Raw genomic sequence first — 25,809 nt, forward strand, 5'->3', positions numbered from 1 at the left:
GAATTTGGAGACATTTTATAAATTTTGTTGCTAGGCAGATTATATTGATGCATGATTAACTGTCGTAAATTGCAGTTACTGGAAGTATAAATATAGTTAACTGAATGAACCATATGGAAAAAGGTGGGCTAACGTTGCTGACCCTTGTAGGAAAAGGTGGGCTGATGATGGTTATGTCCGTGTCAGCTGAACAACCTAAGGGGATTAAAGATTTGGAACTTTCCTTGCTTCCTTGGGAGCATCCAGTTGTAGAACAGCACATTGGTTGATCTGGGACCAATTTCCGGATATGCGCCACTTACTTTTTTTCCTATCTTTGTCACTAATGGTCTCCAGGAAGTTGTAAGTAAGTATGAACAACACAGGAAACCACTTTCCTGCACTTGTCTTATTTTTATACTGACATAATTCATTCTTCTATAATTCCAATTATAGTTGTTTGTATTAACTAAAGCTCAAAGTTTGTGTTTTACCAATTTAATCTCCTTAATTAATTCTAAGCAGCTGCCTAAATAAAGAACCCGTTATCTGTGACAAGTGCATGTTGCACCCCAATAAATTATTTTATAATTGCAATAATTGATCAGGCTACAAAACTTAATTTAATTCCTTCCTGGGATGGGGAGAAAAGGTTAACCACTTCAGAATGTTAAGATGGCGAAATAATTGACTGCATCTGATTCAGGAACAGAGAGCAGAACCCCTTCACGACTGCAGGACTGTACATGGTCTCCATACCAATACAGTAACTATTCAAACAACGGAACCCTAAACATAAGGCAGGTATGATAAGTGTGAGTAGGGAGTTTGCTTCATATTTCATACTTTGCAGACTTTGCCTGAGTTGTGTTTCCTGCAATGTACTAAGGTAACATGATGGGATGTCAGAGTAAATGCCATAACAGGACTTTGTGACAAAATTGGTGGATATTTGTTATAGGAAACTTAAAATTAAAATTGAGAATGAGTTTCAGATTGGATTTTAGATAAAACCGCACAGTACACTTGAGATTATAAATGACTGCTCCAATGTGCCAGTTTTCAGTGACACACACTATAGATAAGTGTATGCTTTTTTAAAAAAGCATCTATTACAAAATTCAAGTATGGGTGTATTAAAGAAAGATGAAGCAACTTTTCAAACTATACTGTATGTAAAGGGCAATTGTGAGGAATAAAGACCAATGAAGATGGCCTTATATCTCAGGCCTAGTTGTACTATTTTGCTTGATGTTGCAGGCTTCCTTACCTTGACCTTACTCCTCCCCTTCCTCAGCAAGTTCAGTTTCTTTATGCACCACTACCCTCGTGACAGACATGTCAGGGTGCTGCTCTTTGGCTTCTTTGATTGCCTGTGCCAGTGCCTACAAACATATTGGAAAGATTTAGTTGAGCAATGGCAGAGTGAAATTAAAAACTGCACTGGAGTGGTGGGCTAATGACAACACATTATGATACCATTTAATCACACAGTTATACAAGACTAAACCTCCTGAGTCTAAAGGGGCTCAGGAAAGGAAACTGAAGAGGAAACCCCTCCTTTTCTGTCCAATGCTGGAAACTAGATAAAAAATACCCTCTATCAATCTAACAGATTTATATGCTGGTTCAGAGAATCATTCAAGTGCAGGGCTGAAAGGGACCTTGAGAGTTCATCTAATCCATTCCCCCACACTGAGGAAGGGGAAAAAACAGGAGCAACATCATGGTAGAGCATATAGACCACCATATCAGGAGGAGGCAGGGGATGAGGCATTTCTAGATCAACAGAAATATCCAACACACAAGATCTGGTAGTAATGGGGGACTTTAATTACCCAGATATCTGTTGGAAATGTAATATGGAAAAACACACATTCTTGGAATGTAATAGGGACAACTTCTTGTTTCAGAAGGTGGAGGAAATAACCTGGGGAGCTGCCATTTTAGACTTGATTCTAACTGAGAGGAATTGTTTGTGACTCTGGAAGTGAAAGGGAAGTTGGTGAAAGTGATCTTGAAGTGATGATTTCATGCTTCTGAGGAAAGGAAAGATTGAGAGCAGAAGAATAAGGAAATGAAAGACTGTAAGCTTTTGACCTGCTGCAGACTAGCAATAGAAAGCAGACTCACATGTTTGCCTAATAGAATGTACACTATGGGAATATTACATATAATAATTTCCCCACTTCTGAAATTTGTGATATGATTTTGCAGATCATCTCCAAAGATTACAGAGAGTAGACAATGAGGTTATACTCCTGTATTGGTTTCTTTGTGAAAAATAATATTTTCAGGTGTGAAATTTCTAGTATTGTTCTGTTTCATTTGAGTACTAATTGCTTAGATTCATTAGTGATTATTTCCTTATTTGCCATCCCTTAATGGCCTTCACTCTCCTATTGGAGAGTCCCAAACCATTAGATAAAAGGGAAAATTCAAGTGTACAAAAAGATAATCAGGGGCACTTACTAAATTCCAAAAATAGTTTTTAACTAGGGAACACTTTGAATGCAGCAAACCTAAATTGGGTCTGTACTTTACATCAATATTCACACTGGAAAGCCAGCATGACAGGATAGTCACTATGACATATGTCTTTAGCTGTAGGTACACTGGGAAAACCAGCAGGGAAATCCCTTGGTAGTGATACACTGGGAGTACTTCCTCCTATCCCCATTCAAAGAGCTCCAAGTTAGAAGTTTCTGGGTACACAGTATATACCGTAGTAATTCTGCAAGAAAGGCACTAATATTTTAGCAAGGCTTCAAAAAGTAAATAGTCACAGAAAATTATCAGTTCTTGACTGTTGGAAGAGGTTTTGCAGAATAAAGTGGGGATGTACACAGTGCTAAAAAATAAGCTTCTTTCGGGGTCCTCCTTGAAGTTTTATCATATGGTAACTGGACCACACTTGTTATCAACACCCATACATTCCTTTCCACAAAATCTTACCCCCCACCTTTAATTTACAGGAATACTGAAACTATTAAAATACATTTCCTTTAGTTTATCAAATTTTCCTGGTTTGAGGGTCCTCACCTCCCCATAATCTTGGGAAAACACTGCCACAGTACCAGTGATTTACGTTCAGGGAGAGGAAGAAATGGGTGAAATTAATCCCAAACTGACTGATTTCATTTAGCATTACGTTAGGGGGAAAACAATTTGAAGTGGGATAGCATGCAACAAAGGAAGCAGATAGTATCAAGTGATGTTAAATGAAATCTAGAAGGCCATGCGTCTGACGAAGTGGGCATTCACCCACGAAAGCTTATGCTCCAATACATCGGTTAGTCTTTAAGGTGCCACAGGACTCTTTGTTACTTTTTACAGATCCAGACTAACACGGCTACCCCTCTGATATTAGAAGGCCATATTACTCTAACTCCTTCATGCAAGGTGTTTTAAAGTAACAGACAAACAATGTAGTTTGTCAATAAATTGATATATCCTAACTAAGGGACAAGGAAGGTGTGTATTAAATTAAGAAAAGCTGCTCTCAGACACACTGAACTACTTTTGCCCAAGAACAATGGATAGTCTCAACAAAGACCAAATTAACTTGATGGATTAGGCAGAAACTTGCATACCAAGCCATGAAAGTGCCATACGTGTACACGGCTTATGAAAAAGGGAGACTCCAAGTGAAATGGGGTCGGGTCTGATGGAAAATACCTTTTGGGAAGGTGATCCTTACGTAATATGGTAATGAATTCCAAATACCAAAGGCTTGAAAAACAAGTGAAACTGTAGGGAGATGTGCTTTGCTGTCTCTGGATTTCTCCTCGTTCTTTTTGCTGATACAGACTAACACTGCTAACACTCTGAAACCTCTCTTTTTTCTGTAACTAAGCTAAAAGTACCTTAATTAGTTTAGCGAAGGTGAAACTTAATTCTAGATGTTAAGTAAATGGTTTCTTTTGACTCTGTTTTCTCTGTTTTTAATATATCTTGTTTTATTAAGAGATGTACTGCTGCAGGGGAGCCGTGCAGTTACTCAGTCTCGACTTGCACTCACTCAGTTTCAGAGGAGAAACGCACCTGCAACCTCAAAGGAAACATACACCGTGCAAAAGAGTTTTTGGAATCTACATGCCACACTTGATCTCAGTCAAGAGTCATGGGCAATGATGTCCTACCTGACTGAGCTGTGTTGCTATGGAGCTGCAGTGAGTGAACCAAGGGAAGATGCCGAAGAACCAAGTAGGAGACAAGAGTTGGAGATACTGTTTCATAACAGTAATAAATCCATATACAGCTTTAAATGACAAAACAGCCTAACAAACTATACTGAACCCTAAAAAGAATACAGGGTGCAGCAAAATGATATTCTTAGCTTGGAGCGCAGGGGGTTGAAGAGTGTCATTTCTTGAACTAATAGGATAATGGGGGGAGAGAAAATAAACAGAACGGTGAAGGGAAATTGGAAGGTCAAGAAAGAATGCCAAGGTTAGAAAGGAGATGCACTGATTAAGGATAAAGCGTACGGAGTCTTATTAAGAAAACTTGTGGACCCAAAAGGGAATGCTTCATTAGTACAGCTTGGTGCTTGCTGTCATCTCAAAATTGTCAGGTTTTAATTACTAGTTTGCATTTTAAGCAGCACCATGTAGTAGTATTTAAGGGGCCAGCCTGTTTAGGTGATTGTCGTGGCTACTGGGCGAAGCAAACGACACCTTAGATCCCTTTAATCCCTCTGAGTGTACTCCTTAGGGATCAGGCCTGGCTTCCTACACCTCACTTTGGTGGAATCTTGAAGTCCAATCACTCAGAGTGGATCTCTGGGCTGCAGCCCCTTGGTTCCTAGTCATGTTAATGACATGGCTCAACTTGCTTTTGGCACCTCTAACAGTTTTCCTTTGGGAGCCCGTGAGAGTAAAAGTTTGCACTGATACAGGAACAGTACCTTGACACAAAATATTATGACAGGTTTCAGAGTGATAGCCGTGTTAGTCAGTATCAGCAAAAGCAACGAGGAGTTCTTGTGGCACCTTAGAGACTAACAAATTTATTTGGGCATAAGCTTTCCTGGGCTAAAACCCACTTCATCAGATGCATGCAGTGAAAAATACAGTAAGCAGTATATATATATATATATATATATAAATAAATATAACAGCACATGAAAAGATGAGAGTTGCCTTACCAAGTGGGGGTTCAGTGCTAACAAGGCCAATTCAATTAAGGTGTAAGTGGCCTATTCTCAACAGTTGACAAGAAGGGGTCAATATCAAAAGAGGGAAAATTACTTTTGCAGTGCTAACGAGGCCAATGCAATCAAGGTGGACGTTGCCCATTTACAACAGTTGACAAGACGGTGCTGATACTCACATCAGTATATGATGGGCATATGATACTTATAAAATGTTTTAGGTGATTGTCCTGGCTACAGGGCAAACTACACCTTAGATCCCTTTAGTCCCACTCAAGTGTACCCCTCAGGCCAGTGGCTCTCAACCTTTCCAGACTACTGTACCCCTTTCAGGAGTCTGATTGGTCTTGTGTACCCCAAGTTTCACCTCACTTAAAAACTTCTTGCTTACAAAATCGGACATAAAAATACAAAAGTTAATCTTTTGCACACTATTACTGAAAAATTGCTTACTTTCATTTTTACCACATAATTATAAAATAAATAAATTGGAATATAAATATTGTACTTACATTTCAGTGTATAGTATATAGCGCAGTATAAACAAGTAATTTTCTGTATGAAATGTTAGTTTGTACTGATTTCGCTAATGCTTTTTATGTAGCCTGTTGTAAAACCAGGCAAATATCGAGATGAGTTGATGTACCCCGTGAAAGACCTCTGTGCACACGTACCCCTGTGGTATGCGTATCCCTTGTGGAGAACTAGTGTCTTAGGAGAACAGGTCTGGCTTCCTATACCTCACTTTGGTAGAACATTGAAGTCCAATCACTCAGAGTAAATATCTCAGCTGCAGCCCCCCTGGTTCCCAATCATGTTTGACAACTTCCTCATCCTCTACAGCAGTGATGTACAGTAACTTCTCACTTTAAGTCGTCCTGGTTAATGTTGTTTCATTGTTACGTTGCTGATCAATTAGGGAACATACTCATTTGAAGTTGTTCAATGCTCCACTCTTACGTTGTTTGGCTGCCTGCTTTCTCCACAGCTAGCAGCCTCCCTATGCGCCCTCCCACCCCAGCGCCTCTTGCCAGACCCCGCGGATCAGCGCCTTTCCCCTCCTCCCTCCCCCCCGCAGCAATCAGCTGGCTTGCGGCATTTCGGGGGCAGGAGGGAGGAGCGAGGACTCGACGCGCAAGCTCCCCCTCCCTCCCCTGCCTCCCCAACGCCGCAAGCCAGCTGATTGCCCTGGGCAGGAGGCAGGGGGAGCCTGCACGCCAAGTCCTTGCTCCTCCCCCCTCCCTCTTGCCCCCTAAACACCGCAAGCCAGCTGATTGCCCCAGGCAGGAGGGGGGGGGCGGAGCAAGGACTCAGCGCACCTCCCCCCTCCCTCCTGCCGGTGGCAATCAGCTGGCTTGTGGTGTTTAGAAGGGAGGGGAGGGAGGGGGAGGAGCGAGGACGCAGTGTGGGAAGTAAAGGGGGAGGAGGTGGGGGAGAGAAGAGGTAGGGCAAGGATGGGGGCTTGGGGGAAGGGGGGAGTGGCCGGGCTGAGGCCCCCGCCCCGTGCTTACAGAGTAGGGGAAGCTGCCGCTGCTGCACAACGTGCTTCTCCTAGCCTACAGCACCTTCAGCCTCCTTGCCTGCCTCATCTCCAGTGCCAGTGGGCTGTGCCTGTGTAGGGTAAGGCAGGGGCACCTCCCAACTATAGTACTGTACTGTATCTACAGTATGTTTGTAAACACACAGCACGTGCACACTACTCCTCCCCAGCGTAGTATTAAATTGCTTGTTTAAAATTGTTTAAAATGTATATAATCCCTTTTGTCTGGCAAAAAAAGCCTTTTGTCTAGGGAAATTGGATTCGCTTGACATCGTTTCACTTAAAGTCGCATTTTTCAGGAACATAACTACAACGTTACGTGAGGAGTTACTGTACAATGCCAACAGTCAAGAAGGAATCAATTTCCACGGTATAAGTTTGTTGGTATTATGAACTTCATAGATGCTTTGCAGAGTCAATGGTAGAGGAATCTATAGTTTGTCATAAGCTAAATGTCATGGTGAACTTTAGTACAAAAATGTACTGTGTAGTCAATACTTACAACTTATTTTTCTGCTTCATACTGTTTATTTCAATATACGAGGAGAACTTGGAGAACAGCGGAGGGAATAAATGGAGTTTTATTAAAGCTAAGGTATTGTCTGACCTTTTCAGATGTCCCAAATGTATTAAATACATTTCAGGGTAGACAAAACCCATGCCTAATGCTAAACAGCTCTGGCATTTAATTACAAGCTTCAAGGAGAGATTGAACTTGTCATGAGACACTTACTACAGGCACATCAAAATCTGAAATTAAATTTACTCAGAGCCCTCAGTACATTATAATTAAGAAGTGAAAATTAAATCCTTATTTGTTGATTTGTATACCTGCCATCAACTTAGAAACTGGCTCCAGTGCAACATCATGTAAAGTGCAGACTTTCTTGCCGAAATAACTCAGTGATAATGATTTTTTGTTTCAGCTTTGTCACCATCGCCTCTTAAATGAAAAGTTATGCAAATAATCTGAGCAATCACGATCCCAAGGGACAAACAATTGCATTTTTCTGATTTTCCTGTTCTCCACTTTTCAACGTCTTTTTTTGGTATGGGACAGGTGAAACAATATTCTAAGCCCTCTCTCTCGTGAGCATGAAAAAATGGTGCTTGGTTTTGGGTACCTAGTGCTAATAAAGATTAATTTATCTGTGAAAGATTCCAAAGGAATCCAATTGAGTACTATGCTTAATTTATTGCTAATATACATGAACACACTATGAAATATTGGTTTTCTTGATATTAAAGGAAAGATCTTGGTGTCCTAATATTAATCAAAACTTGCATCATCACTCAGAAGACTGAGCATCCTCCCAGGAAATACATATGATAGCATAATTAGTTGATGGAATTGACGTTCTCAGAATCTACTTACTCCTATGAATTCTGCTGAGCTCTTCCTTTTCTGTATTGCACAGCTCTTAGAGGGACATGGATGGCATACTGTAAAAGGGAACGGCATATGTACTCACCTGGTCATGGTCAATATCTGCATCTCCAGTGATGACAATGCGCTTCTCAATCCTTGTTTCTGATACTCCACCTTTTACGGTCTACAGATGGCACAAAACAAAGAAATTCATCTTTAAAATGATTCCATATAGGTAAGGAGGGAGAATCATAAAGCACATCTACTCCTACTCTCCAGTGCATAAGTGGGAACAGAGTTGGTGTGAAAGGGTTGCAGTTAGATTCTTGGTCCTGCATCTAAATCATCCTTTCTTTCTTATGGTTAACTGTATAGCAGTGATGTCCAAGAGGAAGTTGCCCAAGAAGACCAACCCGCAGAGGAGTCCCTAAGACATTATCTGAGATCAAGTTTGGACAGATATGGAAATGGGGCTGTTAGACCAGGGTTCCAGTCGTCTTTGTCATCATTTGGGTCTTGGTGAGTGACAAGTTTCCTGAAACTTCCTTAACTACTGTGTCTCAGCTCATCTGTTCTCCACACAATCTCACCATTATCGGTGCAAAATTCTCTCTCGTCTGCAGTTCCGGCTTTCGTGCATCTTTCTGCCTCATCAATTAACCATCTGATTTCAAATCTCAGATGAAAACTTCATTTTTGTCTATTTAATGCTTAAGGCATTTTGGGAAACAGTTTGTACAGAAGATATACAGATGATAACATTGTATTTTATATAAGTATTTGGCCAGAGATGAGATTAAGTTCTTCCTTTGAGAATATTATAAGCCGATTGTTCTTTGAAGACAGTTATGAAAGACTTCCATACAGCAATCAAGAACAACATTGAGATTGGAGGTACAAAATTTTAAGCCACTTTATTTTGCATTAATCAAGAGAAATGCGTTATAAGAAATACTGGAAATAATTCCAGTATGAGTCCTTTGAGAATTCCATAGGAAGATTCAAATCCTTTTGGCAGTTTCTGTATTTCAAACAGATGAATGAAAAATTCTGGATGCAAAATTTGAGCCAACACTGGAAAGTGCCTAGAATATTTGGAATCCAAGGCCACAATTTACTGTAATTATAAAGAGGCTGTTAATGGCGATGTAGCAAATTTGCTATCAGATTGCTCTTCCATACTTCTCTTTGACCTCCTGGCTGACAAAGTATCATCTAATTTAATTTTAAAAATATGGCTCCTTTCAATGAAAGGATATTCTCTAACAGGTTTTTTAGCTCCATCTGTACATTTGATAAGAGAATGAATTTTTCTGTTGGAAAAGAGGTGGTATTTTATTCCACAATGTCTTTTCAAGATTCTGATGGTGCTCAAGGATTCTAAAAGCAACAGGAAGTTGAAGAGGAGCTGCTCACTAAACTTTCTGATAAGACACTTAGTCTTAAATTCTTAGTTCAGAGTTTATTTTTTGGTGACTTTCACTGGACAATTTCCAACATCCTTTGCTCCTGACCTATTCTGTGAATATATTTTGCTCTCTTTAGGATATTCCATTATGAACTTAATTCTGTGAGCATTGAATTACTATCTAATAAAATTAAGATTCTTGTCCTGAAATAAGATTTACTGTGCACCTTTCACTTCCCCTCTTCCTTTGTGTTTCACCATGAACTGGAGTCCTTCTTGAGGTTTTTCCTTCTAGAACTGCATTAGAAAATCATCAGAATTCAGTTACTCTGTTTGCATGTCTCTTTTAAAAACAAAAACATGTTTATTCACCATTCAGGAAAAAACACATTTGTCAGCTGGAAAAGTGTCACACAGGACAGAAATGGAAATAGACCCAACTTCTTGCTGACTTTGAGCTTCTTGACTTTCTCTGAATGCTGAACATTGAGGACTTGATTCAGCTCTAGCATATGCCAGTTTCTAAAGCAATCCAAGGCACAAAGTCCACAGTAGCAGAATCTGCTTAGAAAGGTAACAAAAACTGATCAATGCAGTCCTAAGAGGATGAGTAAAGAGGAATGAAGCCAGGAAATAAGTTGTTTCAGCATATCCCCTGAGCTCACTCCATTAGTGGGGCTTCTCCAGAGCTCAGTCACATTAATTACCCCTTCCTCTGGCAGAACCCCCAGCAAAGATAATCAAGTAGTGAGATGAACAGAGTCAGTAAAGGCTGTGTCCCCAAAACTCACAAAAGCCAGAAGTAACACCAGCTGCAGGTACTGCAAACTCTGATTATATTCTCTCTCTCTTCCCCAGTTCTCCCTCCTGATTTCATCTGTGATATTGCACTAAGACTTGGTTTAGGGAAGTCAATTTTAGCCCAGAACTGGGAATGGCATGATCCATTTTAAATATCAAATTTGTTCAGTGATTTGTGAGGAGTAATCATTTTGAAGGAAACCATGTACATTTTGACAGGGCTATTTTTTATGCACAGAGAAGTTGTCAGTTTTACCTTAGTGATGTGTGTGGTTGTAGTTGTAGAAACTGATTCAGACGTTATAGTCTGTGCACTCAACAGCACACCAGCATCACCGCCTGCACTGCCATCAAACTGTAGACAGTTGGGAAAAGAAAAACAAAAGTACATTTTCATGCCTAAGGATTTAAAACTTGTGGCTTAACAAAACACAGTTAATGCAACATTCACTACTAATACCTACATAATTCTCCTTTAGTTCAAGTGGAAGAGTGCTTTTGGAACAGAAACGTCTCTGTTCTGTACCCCATGCTGCCGGCATGGTTTTGCTGGCAAACAGAATGACCATATGAAGACAAACACAGGTTTGATACACATTAGATGACTCTAGAATAAAAGCTAACTGTTTTGCTGAATCACATCAACCATTTTAACATGTCCTTTGTGGACAAAATTATAATCAAAGTTACTCTTCCCTCTGGGGAGCTCAGAGGTGAGTTAAGTCAGATCTCTGAACCCACACATTTTTAGACAACCAGATCCTATTCTATTTGTTTAAAAAAAAAAAAAAAAAAAAAAAACCTTTAATGTTAGAATGATACTTGTTCTTCTGTCTACTTAGAGTAATTTTAAAATTGTTCCACACTAACAAAATAATCAGTGCCACTATAGAGAAGTGTTGATTTGTTAAAAAAAACATTAATATGTTATCATATCTCTTAAATTTGGAGTTAATCATAAAGGCCAACTTGTAAACAGCATTATAAATGATATTCCAAATCACATGGCTCCTGTACCTGTGGAGATTCATATGTGATAGTTTTGGTCTCTGTTTGAACAATTGGGACTTCCTTGGTGGAGATTTCTGTTCTCTGTGTGGCATCTGAAATGGTCACCATCTCGGTCTTTACTACCGGAGGCTGTGGTGGAAGAGATAGGATAAAATCAATCCAAGGGACATAAAACAAAGATTTGCATAGTGGGCTAAAATGAAATAGAACAAAAACACAAAATACAGTAGTGATAGAATATATATTAAGAATGTCTCCCACATAATACACACACAAAAACCACTATGAGAAAAATAAAGAAGATGAAATAAATAGCACACCAGCCCATCAATACCCGCTCTACAAGAATCATAGGAGATCTAAGTTTCATGTCTTAGCCAGTAGCAGATACTGAAACCAGATTATCATCACTTCCATACTTCTTCAGATGTCTATTTAAAAATGTGTGAAGGACCATCAGTGGGAGAATCTCAGTTCAGCTACAGTTTCTTCCATCAGACAAATGTTGCCAGTGTTACATAAAATAAGCCTTGCATTAAAAATGGAGAATGAAGTCACTACAATATTTGACACATATCCCTAACAGTGGATAAAAACTTGCAATATTTTCTAAGCATTTCTAAAGTTTAATTTTATTTTTTAATGTAAGCAACTTCTGGAGTAGACAAAACTACTGTCTATGGATTTTAAATAGCATATAGCTAAACTACATGTCTAGAATCAGGTTTAGGTACCAACTATTTTCCTCTGAAAGCAAACTTTAAAAAGCCATTTTAGCCCTTGTAGTAGTAGATATTTTTTCAGTAGCATTCTCTGCTTGGGAACCAAAAAGCAATGAAACTAGAACTCTGTAAGTCAGTAGAAACTATAATGGTCTTAGACATGATGGACCAGATTAGACACCTAGTCAGATTTTCAAAAGAACCTAGATTCCTAACTCTCATTGAAATCAATGGGAGTTAGGCACCAAGCTGCTTCTGAAAGTCCCACTAAGCATCTATGTGCATCTTTAAGTGCCTTAATACCCTTAAAGATCTGGCCTGTTTTTCTTATATTCTTAGAAAGCATGTGTGGAGCCCAACATAACCTTGGAGAAGCTAGTTTACTCACGTTCTCAACCACAGGAACAATTGTGGCTATTCACATAAAAGAGGAAAATAAGGTTGTCTGGTCTTCAACTGGAGCCGAGTACAATGAGGAAAAACCTTAAATGACTGAAAGGTGACACCACAAAAAGAATTCTCCAGTGGCCAAAGCTTCACAGAGTTTACCATCTGTACATGGTCCTCTACATTCCACTTTACTCCTCCTTCCTCAAAAGTCCATCTAATGATTAACCCCATTAAACCTGTTTCTGTGCTAAAACAGATGGCCATGATTCCTTCTGGAGCCAATTCATGCTTCCACAAGTATCTACTGGTACTAGAGGAGGCTGCTATAAAGCAATGATAGATGTGCCATCCCCTTACTGCCTAACCTGCCTTAACTGTAGGTGCTCTTACCACTCCCAGCAATTTGTATCAATATAGATTCCAGGCACTGCTTTCATAATAAAAAGATTTAGAGAAAGAAAAATCTGTGGATAGTAAGAAAAAAAAAAAACTGAAAAAAGCTGTGAAAAATTGTTTTTAGCATATATAATTTAAATAACTTTCCAACTACACCTACAAGTCATGGGTGTGTCAAAAACAGCCAACAAAACAGACAAGACAAGACTTGAAAACATTAAAGACATTCAAATAAAAGTAAAAATTATGTAATAAGGAAAAAAGGAGATGGTACAGTCAGAAAGGTTTGCTTTACTGGGCAATTCCTACTCATTCCAGCAAAAAGCTAGAAACCATGACTGAAGTAGGCAGAGTTTCACTGCTCATCAGTGGTATCCCCCTTCCATAAGATTTGAATCTTGGTGAACACCCGAAGAGCTGGGAGAACAGGAGAAGAAGAAAGGCAGGTATATTTCCACCCCAAGGAACATAACATCTCTATATAATCTAGTTCTCAAGCTGTGCTACCATTTACCTCAGAACAACAAATTATTTGTGGCACAACATCAATGTCAACATGAGACACATCTCCGTTTATTCTGAGCTGTTCTTCCTCATCTTCTGCTCTCAGGTCTTGCTTCCCCTCTTCCATTACATTTGTCTCTGCAGTTTTAATGGCAACTGCATTTTCCTGGGCCAAAGCCTTTGCTGTAACTTGCGTGTGCTCAACTCTTACTTTACTGCCTTCTTGTACAGTTTCCACACTCTGTATTATTTTTGTTGCACACTCCTCCATTCTTTTGGCATCTTCATTTTCTTCTTGTTCTTCCCTTATGATGTCCTCAGCCGCCCTGTGATGGGGCTGATACTCTCCCACCACTTCATCCTCACTCTCACTACTGCTGCTGCTGCTGCTGCTATCTGATGACAATGAAGAAGAGTCCTTTTTTGACACATGTTCCACCTTACGGGTCTCCCCAGCATCAGAGACAGCTTGCATTTTCCCTCTGTTGATTTCGTCTATGACTACAGTATCTTCTATCCCCACCTCTGCCTGTTTCTTCTCTTCCACTACGTTCAGAGTCTCATGTGAACTCTGCACAAAAAACACGGATGAAGAAAAACAAAAGTACAGTGTATGAATAAATCAAAATGATGAAAACAAAATGAACTGATGGCTGGTTCATGTCATGTAGAGAACAAAGGTGACTGTGATGGTTAACTGAAAAAAGGAAAGAAAGAATGAAGGTGGATCAGAAATGTCAGACCCGAGTTAACTATGGAAAAATCAGTAGAACCTTATCAGCATCGCTGGCTCCAGTGCAAGGCCCTTCTGCTCTGGAAGGAAGTTTCTGTGAAACAAAAAGCAACCAGAGGACACAAATCAATACGTGTTTTAAACACCAGATGACGCACACATTTAACATCTCGTAGACAAAACATGCAGACACTCTTTCATTACTCTTATTGATGACACAGTACTGTTTGCCTAAAAAGAGTTTTAAAATGTATGCATTCTGAAAACTCTGTGGGTATAAACTGTTTGATTCAAGATCCATACAGTATTTACAGTTGTTTGTTTTCTACAAGCAATTCTTTAATCTAGTTTGTAAAATACCTATTTAAGGGTTTGGATACCATTGGAATCATGCAAGATCTTTACCAAAAAGATTTGGAACAGAAGCAAATCAGCCAAGGCTGCTTCCTACTGGGGCAATCAATTATTTAATGCAAAAATAGTTAAATCAGTCATCAAGCAAAACAAAGAAAAAAAAGTCTTCACACACTATTCCAATGTGTCAGTTTATCCCTCTCTCTCTCTCTCTCACACACACACACACACACACACACACACACACACACACGTCTTGCATTTATAAATGTTTTGATGACTGGACTTTATTTGGTCTGTTGCTTTAAGGAATTTGGCAGATCCTTTCAATAATTTTATAAATTGCAATAGAATATCACAATGAGAACTTTTAGAATACTCTGATGTGAGAATGTCAAAGGGACCATGTTTCAAGATTACCAAGAAGACCCTATTAAAATCTCATTTGGATAACCCAAAATGTGAGATTAAAGAAATTCTATTAGCATTTGTGCCATAACAAAACAATTTGTGATGGGTATGCATGTATTGTCATACTATGTGAAAAGAATTATCAGATTTAAATAGCCATGAAAATTAAACAAAAAAATACACTAAAGCAATGTTCAGGATCAAATGCACAAAAGCAAAAATATCATTAAAACCAGCACACCATCTGTGACTTAATCCTGTTTTGTTTACCAACTGCAGTATGTACAGGGCCTGATCCAGCTCTCCCGGGGAATCAAAAATGGGAGTCAAGTGATATTTTACAAATGCAAAGAATAGAGTATTAAGCCTCCAGTTTACCAAGTGATACTCCCTCACCCTAATAGAAGTTAAGATTTGCTGAACTGCTTTGACACAATGGAATTGAATAAAAGGTTACCTTCGTGCAGATTTTTGGTTTTGTGGGTCTATGTCTAAATTTTAACATTAAACGTAACCTAGTTTGTATTTGTGGTTAATCTATTTCTCCTCTATATTTATTGTCTTTTATATAAAATATTATAATATACATATTTTCTTAGGGACACATGGCATCAAATAGGGCATCCCGTTTAATTACTAGATGATAAAAATGTATGCATCAAATTTTATCTGACATGTTAGTGAATACCCATTTCTGTATATGTTGACATTATAGCGGGGAAATAAAGCAAAAAAGCACCTCAGGCAGTTGTAAGAAGCGTGAGGCAGAAAGCATTTCAGAAGGTACATTATCTTTCACAACAGTGCCCTCTGCTGTCCATGCGGTGGATGAAGTGAAGGTAGATTTCATGCTAGTGGAAAAGCCCTCTTTACTAAATAAAATTGACGTTATTTCCTCTTCTAGGCTCTAGACAAGTTATAAAATGGAAAGCAAAGAATTAAAATAGTGGGAGACACAACAGCAATGATCTACAGAAGAAAGGAGAGGTTAGGCAAGAAAGAAAACAAATAGCACACACAGAAGGATTTGCTTCTGAAATAATTCTACAAGATCAAAGGAAAAACTAAAATGTGTCCCTTAAAAGGAAAAATATGACAATATGACAAGCTTTAATGACAAAAACTTGCTGTGTACCAAAGAAACGACAATATTTAGCCATGATAGAATATGATATATCCCCACTTCAGTTACTCTTACACATTATTTCAGATTGTAAATATATATATATAAAAAACATAAAAGGAAGGATTAACAAAACCTTCCCATAACTGTCAGAACAGGACTAGTTTTCTTTTAGACTGAATTTCAGATTCAATATTAGGAATATTTTTAAATTCATTCTTAATACCTTCCCTGTTTCCCCTTGGGGCATTAGCCCTGAACACAGGACTTGGCATAACTGCAGATTTCTACTTTTGATGGTTATTTAAATAGATTTTGTTCACCTTAACTTCAAAAGGCTGTTTTAAAAAACAAATACTTTAATCAGGAATCAAATGTGTATTTACTCAAGAATTCAGCATTAAAATTTTTAGAGCTGCTCCCATCTATTGGGCAAATACATATTTATCCAAATACTTCTTTTAAAGTACTAAGGATATTTATAGAATACCTATAGTTCTTGCCACATAATTCTACGAATCTGTATTTCGATATATAGTTCACTATTTTTATTATATATCTGAAAAATATTACGTCTACATAGCAGCAGTCTTTTAAAGCTGAATCTCTCATTTGTTTCAGTTCCCTCTCCCAGTAAAATACCCCATGATGTTATATCCTGTTAAAAGCTAAATTTTATTTTTAAAATGTGAGTTTGTGCTCTATAAGATTGAGAACATAAAAACAGTACAATAATTAATATTTTGATACTGGTGCAACTTAGCAGCTGAATAAATTTGGTATTTATTGACTACAGCAAATTTCTTTCTACCTTAGGATCTTGTATGCCGCAAGATCAACCCAAAGTACACTTTAGGACAAAGTTGTATTTTAAGCAAATATTTTATTAACAAACTGTGGACACAAAGAACTTGTGTTATAGACTCTGAACACTTGTACAGTAGACTGTGTTGTTGCACATACTACATATATGGCAAGAGGGAGAAAGGAAAAAAGAGGAAGAAAGACTCCTATATACATTCTATAGTAAAATTACAGCATATTTTCAAGTTAGTCAAGGCAAATTTGGATGGGAGTTGATTAATTTTACCCTAATATTGTGTTTGACATTCATAGGGGACAACTACTTTTTTTCTTTTTTGTGGCTACTTTAGACAAAAGTTCATATACACAACCAGAGACCGTCAGAACTTTTGACTTCAGCCTGTGTGCAGGCAAGCAGGCTCATGGCCCTCTGGTTAATCCCTAAACTGTATTCCTACAGCATGCTGTTATTTCAGTGAATCAGAGTTGACAAACACACTCCGGCTGTAGTTTTGTATATGTATACAAATACGCACACCATTTGTTTGCAGTTTACTACCACCAATTTTTTAGCCCTTCTAACCTTTGTGGTTGTATGTGCCTGTCTACACAGCAAAGCTATATATGGGCTAACCTACCCGAGCAACCTTGAATCCAACTAACAATAATAGTGAAAACAGTGCAGCGCATGCTTCAACGCAGGCTAGAGAGCCAAATATGTGCCCAGGGTCTGTGTCAGGCTTGTACCAACTGTGCGCAGACCCACGCTGTGTACACTGTTATTACTGTGCTAGCTATATTCAAGCAAGCTTGAGTAGGCTAGCCCATGCACAGCTTTGGCTGTGTAGACATACTTTATGAGAGCAAGTAGATTGGCATTAGTGTTAGAACTGATGTTTTCTCTACTGTGACCAGTTGGCAAGTGAGAAGGTTGGCAGACTTTTACTATTATCAGTGTATACCTAAAATTGGAAGCCTTCAACAAAATATAAAATCTGTACAACAGTTATCCACTGTAGATACTCTGTGTTAGCATCAAACAATCCTTTGGGTTAAATGTACAAAACAAACCAATATGAATTTTATTTTATTTTTTTTGGTTAAAAAGGGGAGTGACTGTGATGGTACTGGACATTCAAGACATAAGAGGGTTATAACCATAGTTTTCCTTCATAAATATTAAGTCACAGATGTTGTGCAATCAAAAGGATGGTGGCACAAATAGTGTTAACCAAATGTAAAATTTCTCTCACGCATAGAGAATACAGTTAATTAGCGTGTACTTTCAATGGAGCAGTGGGGAGAAGAAGTCGGTCCCAATAAGGAAAATGGCAGTGCTCTACTTAATACTTAAAGGTATATACACACATGCTTAATGCCATTTTGCAAAAGTGCTATGGAAGTGTATCATACCTGGAACAAGATTTAGCAATCTACTGGCCAACCTAATACCATATGGATGATAAAATGGAAGGGGGCATGGTGTGGTGGAAACGAATATTTTATTCCTCCATAAAAAAGGCAGTACTATTTTCTTATTTTAGGGCTCAAAGCAAGTGCCATTATTATTAGAAGGCTGGAAAGTTTCCTATCCCCACTCCCTGCTTGACACAACTGGCAACACAACAAAATATTTTATACATTGTGTGTTACTGAAACAAGGCATTTGGTTCTATGTTTTTAATCTGATTCCAAATGTCTAGTTGAAAACAAGTCAAAGGTGATCTGATTAGTAGTAGCATGGCAATTGCTACTTCATAATAATAATAAATAATACTTAGCTCTTGTATAGCACTTTTCATCAATAGAGCTCAATGCACTTAAAGAATCATTTTTCTCATTTTACATATGGGCAAACAGGCAGAGAGGTGAACACACATTTAAATCTAGGGGAGTATTCAGAATGAACCTATTTCCCCAGCATCATTGATTTGCAGAACAGCTGCAGTAGTCACAGAACTGTGATTTATTCCCTGTAGAGTGTTGAACAATTACAGAAAGTGCATTTTGGTATGGAAATGCATGTTTCTCTGTTACCCTAAACAAATAAAGATACCACAATGTTTTCAGTGATAAGAAAATCAGTGTATTATATTGTTGCCTTTTAAAAAAGTATTAATTATTTAGAACTTCAAAGCCAGTTTGATAGCAGAGATCGACACCTTTGTTTAACCAACACTGATCTATATGGAGATCTTAAACATCATCTCAAAGTTATGTGTTTAAACCAATAAAAAACCTTTTTTAAAAAGTGATCTAGTTAACTCAGGTAACACAACAAAGCTTTCAAAAAATCCGCCAAAGGTTTGAAGGTAGCCACCTGGATAGTTTCTTCTGTTTTTGCCTCAGTAATCCATGTCACTGCAGTCCATTGCTTCTCCTTCCCAGGTAATTTTTTCCTTTGGAAAATGTGGTCTCCTTTTTTCTATTAAGTGTTTGGAAGTTTTTGGTTTTATAAAACCAACATAAATCAACAAATAATGAGACGGACATACATCATCATACAAAACATGAAAACAAATTGTCCTGAAAGCAGCACAAGCATACCAGGTAGCAGGAATATGCAGATAGAGGAACATGTAATACCTGTATTTACCTCCTCCTTAATATAAATTAATTTGACACAAAAACACATACACACACAAAATAAAATAAGCCACTCTGATATATTATATGTAGTCCCTTTTATATTGGAGCAAGTATATTTATCAGCAAAATACTGACAATAAATCCATCCACATTTCTGGAATATCACAAAGGAGGCTATAATTTTTGTTTACAAGTATATTGTGATGTTGTAAAGTCTGAGTAACCATATCCTGGCAGTGACCATGTAGGCCAACAACTTAAAAAATTAAGTTAAGCAGTCTGCTAATGATCTGTTGGAGATTTTTTTTTTCAAGTGAGCAACCAAGGACCCAGTTCAGCAAGATATTTAAGCATATGAGTAGTCCATTGATTTTACCATGACTTCTCATGTGCTTAAGGTTAAAAATGCTTAGTACACCTTGCTGAGTTGGGGCCTTAATATGAAAAAAAAAAAAAATCATTTGACAGTATTTGGCAAATTTAACCTGCGGGAATTTTAAAAAGTTCCCATATCTTGTAGTCTCAAGAACCATTAATCTTCCTGGAGCAATAATCAGGATAGCACACACTTATCAGAGGGAAAATGAGGTCAGGTCCAGAGAGAGATTGATAGATGCTTGTGAGCAGCTATTTAGTCTTTATAAAATCAGAAGCAGATTTAAAGTGTTGTAAAATCACTAAGCATTTTTGAACCATAACAGCAACTTGTGTGTCTAGTTCTCTGACCAAAAACATGTAGTAGTTTTTGGAAACAATGCTTTCTAAATTGCTAGTTCAAGGTGCTGTCTATCAAGAGACATGAAAACCTTCTCAAGCTTTTTTATAGTTTTATATATAAAAAAAAAGGTTAGCCATAAGCCCGAGTGGTCTTAAAAAGTGAATACAGCTTAACAGCTATGCTATACTACTGCCTGAAAAACGCTTGACATTATCAAATATTTTATCATGTATGTTCTTACGGAACCAAGTTTAAACATGAGCTTGAGAGCGGTTTACATGTAACTGCCTAAGCAGAGTTAAGGATGGAAACTTTTTTCTCACAATTTTACAGCCGCTGTAAAACCAATTTGTAAGAACAGCAGTCCTAAACCAGAATAAAGCCCAATCCTTGTTTCAACTGCTTTGCTCTGAGTTACGCTCTCATACTGAAACTCAAACAAAGTTATTTAAAGACTGGACCAAAAGTAACTAACAAAATGTTAATGGGTATTTAGTATAAAGAAAAATGTTACAGTCAAACAAAAGAAAATGTTAATATAGGAGGGCAATTTACATTTATTATATTTTCTAAGCAGTTGTACGGAAATGCATGCTGACAAGTGTCTGCAATGACATACCCCTTGTGTCTGTAGAGACAGAGGTGTGATACGCCGCTTTTCCCATTCATTGGGGCGTGGCTCAGGTGTGGATTCCATGAAATTGCGCTTGAGTTCACTAATGCTAGCCTGATGTTTCAGTAAGTCGTCCTGGGTCTTATCCAGGTCCTAGCAATGTGCAATGTAAAAAACAGTAGGACAAAACACAACAGCAAAAGCAAACTTATTCTCAAAAAAGTCAAAGCAAGAAAAGTGCCTGGTCTCAAGAGCCAGTCTACTGTGGTACATTTTAAAAAAAAGATTAAGACCATAAAAGACTCAGATTTGTATTACCTTTTAGGAACAAGGCCACACTATACTGTTCCTGTCACAACTGTATGTACAGGGAAAAAAAACCACTTTTAATTATCAGTAAACAAAGGAATATTTTTATCTCAATATGAAGATACCAAATTTTTGAAATAATTATTTCAAAAGGTTGCTGGCTTTTGCTTGAAAGTTAAAGAAACTGAAGCAAGAATACCAAGATGAACATAGGTAACCCTCAATAATGCTAATGGAAGTAAATAGCGCTCAACACAAGAACTGTCATAAACATGTAAGTATGTTTCCTAATAAGAAACTTTAAGCCAAAAATAAAGGACTTATAAATATGGATACTGTATTAAGTCCAAATCATGCAAACAGATATGCATATGCTTCAGCTTTACACACGAGTAGTCCCATTAAAGGCATTAAAGGCAATGCTACTCATTGCTTATAAAGTTAAGCAGGAACATAATTATATGCAGGATCAGGGTTTAAGATTGCTATTAACCTGTTGTGTGTTGAAGCGATGTAGAGATAGCCTGTGCACATCTACATACAAAAAAGGGTCTCTGAGCTAGCCCATGCAGACTAGCACAGGAGGTGACAATGAGCGCTAAGTATGTAACAGATTCTGTTTTTACAAGGATCCATTGACCCTAACATTGTGCAACTTGGATCAAAGGGCTATAACTGCTCTTCCAGGCTACAAGGTGGAGGAACAGGCCTGGGGATTGGGACTATGCAGCAACCTCCTCATTAGCCCTGGTTTGGGAAGTAGAGTTCAGCTCCCCAACATTTCTGAAACTTCACTTGCATATAACCTAAACACTTGGGCTTTATGCAGGAGGAGCAAATTACATACAGCAAGCATAATCTTTCACTTCATACCATTCCTCATCTTGTGAAAAAAAACTACTCTGTGTATGCAAACACAGACATTGGAGCAGTTGACTTTATGAGTTCAACAGCCAGCAATTAAGTTTAGAATTGAGACCCAAAAATAAGTGTACTATGAAATCAAAGTACCTACAGTAACTAAAAAAAGAATTTGGACTTTTGATAATATTTAATAATTTAGGCCCAAGATTTAGTTTTCATAAAAAAAGGCATTATGTAGCTACTTAAAAAACATGTGTCTGAATTTTTACTAAAACATTTTGGCTAGGATTTGAAAATGTTCCTCTGCAGTATCAGAGGGGTAGCCGTGTTAGTCTGTATCCACAAAAACAACAAGGAGTCTGGTGGCACCTTAAAGACTTATTTGGGCTTAAGTTTTCATGTAAAAAACCCTACTTCTTCAGATGCATGGAGTGAAAATTACAGAGACAGGCATAAATATATATTGGCACATAAAGAGAAGGGAGTTACCACTTTTTCTGTAATTTTCACTCCATGCATCTGAAGAAGTGGGTTTTTTACCCACGAAAGCTTTTGCCCAAATAAATCTGTTAGTCTTTAAGGTGCCACTGGACTCCTCGTTGTACCTCTGCAGTGTTTACAACACAAATAACAGAACTGTACTAGTGCATGAAAATCAGAAAGTGATACTGACTAATCAGCTTCTACTTTGTTTCATTGTCAATTCTGAAGTAAACCTGTAAAAAATAAATTTGATACTAAAAATTTAGGCCTGGATCCTGGATGCATCTATTTCGAGATTTTTTTAAAAAGCTCTTTGGTTTAAACAAAAACAAGTTTTCTTAATTATTGGTGGAATATAAAAAACACAGGTTATACCACAGCAATTCCATAGAACGGCAGTGATATTAAACAACTGAAGCCAATGACATATTTTTATGGGTTGTTGTAAACAATTATTGTGGCTTGAGAAACTAGGCACATTTCTTGGACTTGTTCAAAGCAAGGTTATGAAGAACATGCTTTCGTTGTTTTAGTAAATTATGCAAAAATAAATTTTGAACAGTTATCAAAAGCTGCCAAAAGCAACAACAGATTAGTCAAGTTACTGTAATCTACAAATCTTTATATTACTGTATGAATACTACAGTCATTAAATAAGAGATAAGCTCTTTCGTGACAGAGGGAATTCCCTATAGCCCCATTTGGATGGGCAAGGCTAAATAGACATAGGATAGGATTTTTCTATATATTTTGTGCAAGTTTTGTTAGTTTACTTTCAGTTATTCATTACCATACAAACTATACTGACTGCAACAAGAGGTACTGCCATAATATATTCCAGCATGAATGAACTGTACAAACTAATTATTTATTAAAACAAAATGTCTCTACTCCAATAATAAATAATAACCATACTTAAATAGTGCTCCAAATTCAAAGCCATTTACAAACATTAATCCTCACTAATAATTAATTCTTTAGAAAATAAGAATTAGTCACATTTCAAAAAATGGGAATACTAAAACAGGATTTTAAGTGATTTGCCTAAAGCCACACAGCGGGTCACTGGCAGAGCCAGGATTAGAAATTCAAGATTATGGGACTTCCCTCATTGTGAGTAAATTTGTAACAGTGAGGGTAGTTAGAATAGAATATCAGGGTTGGAAGGGACCTCAGGAGGTCGTCTAGTCCAACCCCCTGCTCAAAGCAGGACCAGTTCCCAACTAAATCATCCCAGCCAGGGCTTTGTCAAGCCGGGCCTTAAAAACCTCCAAGGAAGGAGATTCCACCACCTCCCTAGGTAAAGCATTCCAGTGCTTCACCACCCTCCTAGTGAAATAGTGTTTCCTAATATCCAACCTAGACCTCCCCCACTGCAACTTGAGACCACTGCTCCTTGTTCTGTCATCTGCCACCACTGAGAACAGCCGAGCTCCAACCTCTTTGGAACCCCCCCTCAGGTAGTTGAAAGCAGCTATCAAATCCCCCCTCATTCTTCTCTTCTGGAGACTAAACAATCCCAGTTCCCTCAGCCTCTCCTCATAAGTCATGAGCTCCAGACCCCTAATCATTTTTGTTGCCCTCCGCTGGACTCTTTCCAATATTTCCACATCCTTCTTGTAGTGTGGGGCCCAAACCTGGACACAGTACTCCAGATGAGGCCTCACCAATGTCGAATAAAGGGGAACGATCACGTTCCTCGATCTGCTGGCAATGCCCCTACTTATACAGCCCAAGATGCCGTTAGCCTTCTTGGCAACAAGAGCACACTGTTGACTCATATCCAGCTTCTCGTCCACTGTGACCCCTAGGTCCTTTTCTGCAGAACTGTTACCTAGCCATTTGGTCCCTAGTCTGTAGCAGTGCATAGGATTCTTCCGTCCTAAGTGCAGGACTCTGCACTTGTCCTTGTTGAACCTCATCAGGTTTTTTTTGACCCAATCCTCTAATTTGTCTAGGTCCCTCTGTATCTGATCCCTACCCTCCAGCGTATCGACCACGCCTCCCAGTTTAGTGTCATCTGCAAACTTGCTGAGAGTGCAGTCCACACCATCCTCCAGATCATTAATAAAGATATTAAACAAAACTGGCCCCAGGACCGACCCTTGGGGCACTCCGCTCGAAACCGGCTGCCAACTAGACATGGAGCCATTGATCACTACCCATTGAGCCCGACGATCTAGCCAGCTTTCTATCCACCTTACAGTCCATTCATCCAGCCCATACTTCTTTAACTTGGCGTCAAGAATACTGTGGGAGACCGTATCAAAAGCTTTGCTAAAGTCAAGGAATAACACATCCACTGCTTTCCCCAGTTAAGCATTGGAACATTTTGCCCTGGGTTGTGGTGGATTCTCTATCACAGACAATTTTAAAATCAAGATCAAATATTTTTCTAAAAGATATGACCTAGGAATTATGTTGGAGAGGTTCCATGGCAGGTCTTATACAGGAGGTCAGACTAGTTGATCACAATGGTCCCACCTGCCCTTGGAATCTACGAATCTATGCTTATTCCTCCAGAGCACACCAGCTCACATTTCAAGTACACATGTGTCAGAAAAGAAAATGAAAAATATTAAGTGAGAGCCTTAAACTACAGCCTACATGAGGTACACATTAAGTAGTAGGTTTGTGTGGCAAGTAAAAATCCCATTTTAGGGTAATTAATGGACCAGTGAATTTGATTTATTACCTAAACAGGGCTATTATTCCCAATTGCCACTTTGAAAACTTCTAGCAGATTCACACTTACAAGCTGTTCCTTTATGGAAAAACTAGAATTTACAACATGCATCTCCAAGTTGCATTTCCCCATGCATTTCATGCACTGTGTCCATAACAGCCTGCAGGTGACCTCCCATCCCATGCAGCCTGGCAGCCCATGAGAACAGAAAGTGTTCCTTATGTTATACAAACCTCCAACATTAAATTGCTATGTCTGACATAAATATTTTCCCCGTTTACTTTCAAGGAATTGTTCTGTGAAATTAAACCACACACACACACACAAGAAAGCAAAATGAACATAAAATGTATCAGCAAGTAACCAAAAAGGACCCTCAGATCGATAACAGAGTTTAAAAAATAAACAGGGGGATAAATGGTAAGAACAAAAGCCACTATTCAGACAAAACCTACAGAAGCTTCAAAACACTAACAACGGCAGGCAACAATAACCAGATTTAACTGAAAAATAGCATCGACCTGCTGCTGCGTTTCCTCCTCTCCGGTTTCCACCTACATGAAGGCACATGGCAAATCATCAAAAGAAAGGAGTTGTTAGTGTGATCTATGGGAGCAACAGAGAGGCTTCCTTTGTTTGTAAAAGCTGCAAATCATGTGCTATGTTTATATACCTTTACTGTTTCGGCCACAGACGCTGCTGAAATTATTAAGCCACTTTGGTCTTCCTCCACCTACAGTGTTGTAGAAATGGCTGAAGTAATATTTGGCATATATGAAATGGAAAATGGAAGTTTCTCTCTCTCTCTCCCCCCATCTCTCTGTTGCTGCATTTTTCATGCTTTCCC

The 25,809-nt window shown here is 38.3% G+C and overlaps 1 protein-coding gene across 1 annotated transcript in view; it reads right to left on the reverse strand.

The window, feature by feature from the left end:
- Positions 1–1,256: 1,256 nt before the first annotated feature.
- Positions 1,257–25,809, reverse strand: part of EPB41L2 (erythrocyte membrane protein band 4.1 like 2) — a 166,234-nt gene continuing 141,681 nt past the window's right edge. The window contains exons 13-22 of the mRNA XM_065400935.1: positions 25,196–25,258; positions 20,627–20,773; positions 19,021–19,125; positions 15,513–15,680; positions 14,049–14,102; positions 13,286–13,846; positions 11,270–11,392; positions 10,509–10,607; positions 8,147–8,227; positions 1,257–1,364 (exon numbers count right to left, since the gene is read on the reverse strand). Of these exons, the coding sequence (XP_065257007.1) occupies positions 1,257–1,364; positions 8,147–8,227; positions 10,509–10,607; positions 11,270–11,392; positions 13,286–13,846; positions 14,049–14,102; positions 15,513–15,680; positions 19,021–19,125; positions 20,627–20,773; positions 25,196–25,258 (1,509 nt within the window). The remainder of the gene's footprint in view (positions 1,365–8,146; positions 8,228–10,508; positions 10,608–11,269; positions 11,393–13,285; positions 13,847–14,048; positions 14,103–15,512; positions 15,681–19,020; positions 19,126–20,626; positions 20,774–25,195; positions 25,259–25,809) is intronic.

This window comes from Emys orbicularis, chromosome 3, assembly GCF_028017835.1.
Source record: "Emys orbicularis isolate rEmyOrb1 chromosome 3, rEmyOrb1.hap1, whole genome shotgun sequence".
NCBI classification, from domain to species: Eukaryota; Metazoa; Chordata; order Testudines; family Emydidae; genus Emys; species Emys orbicularis.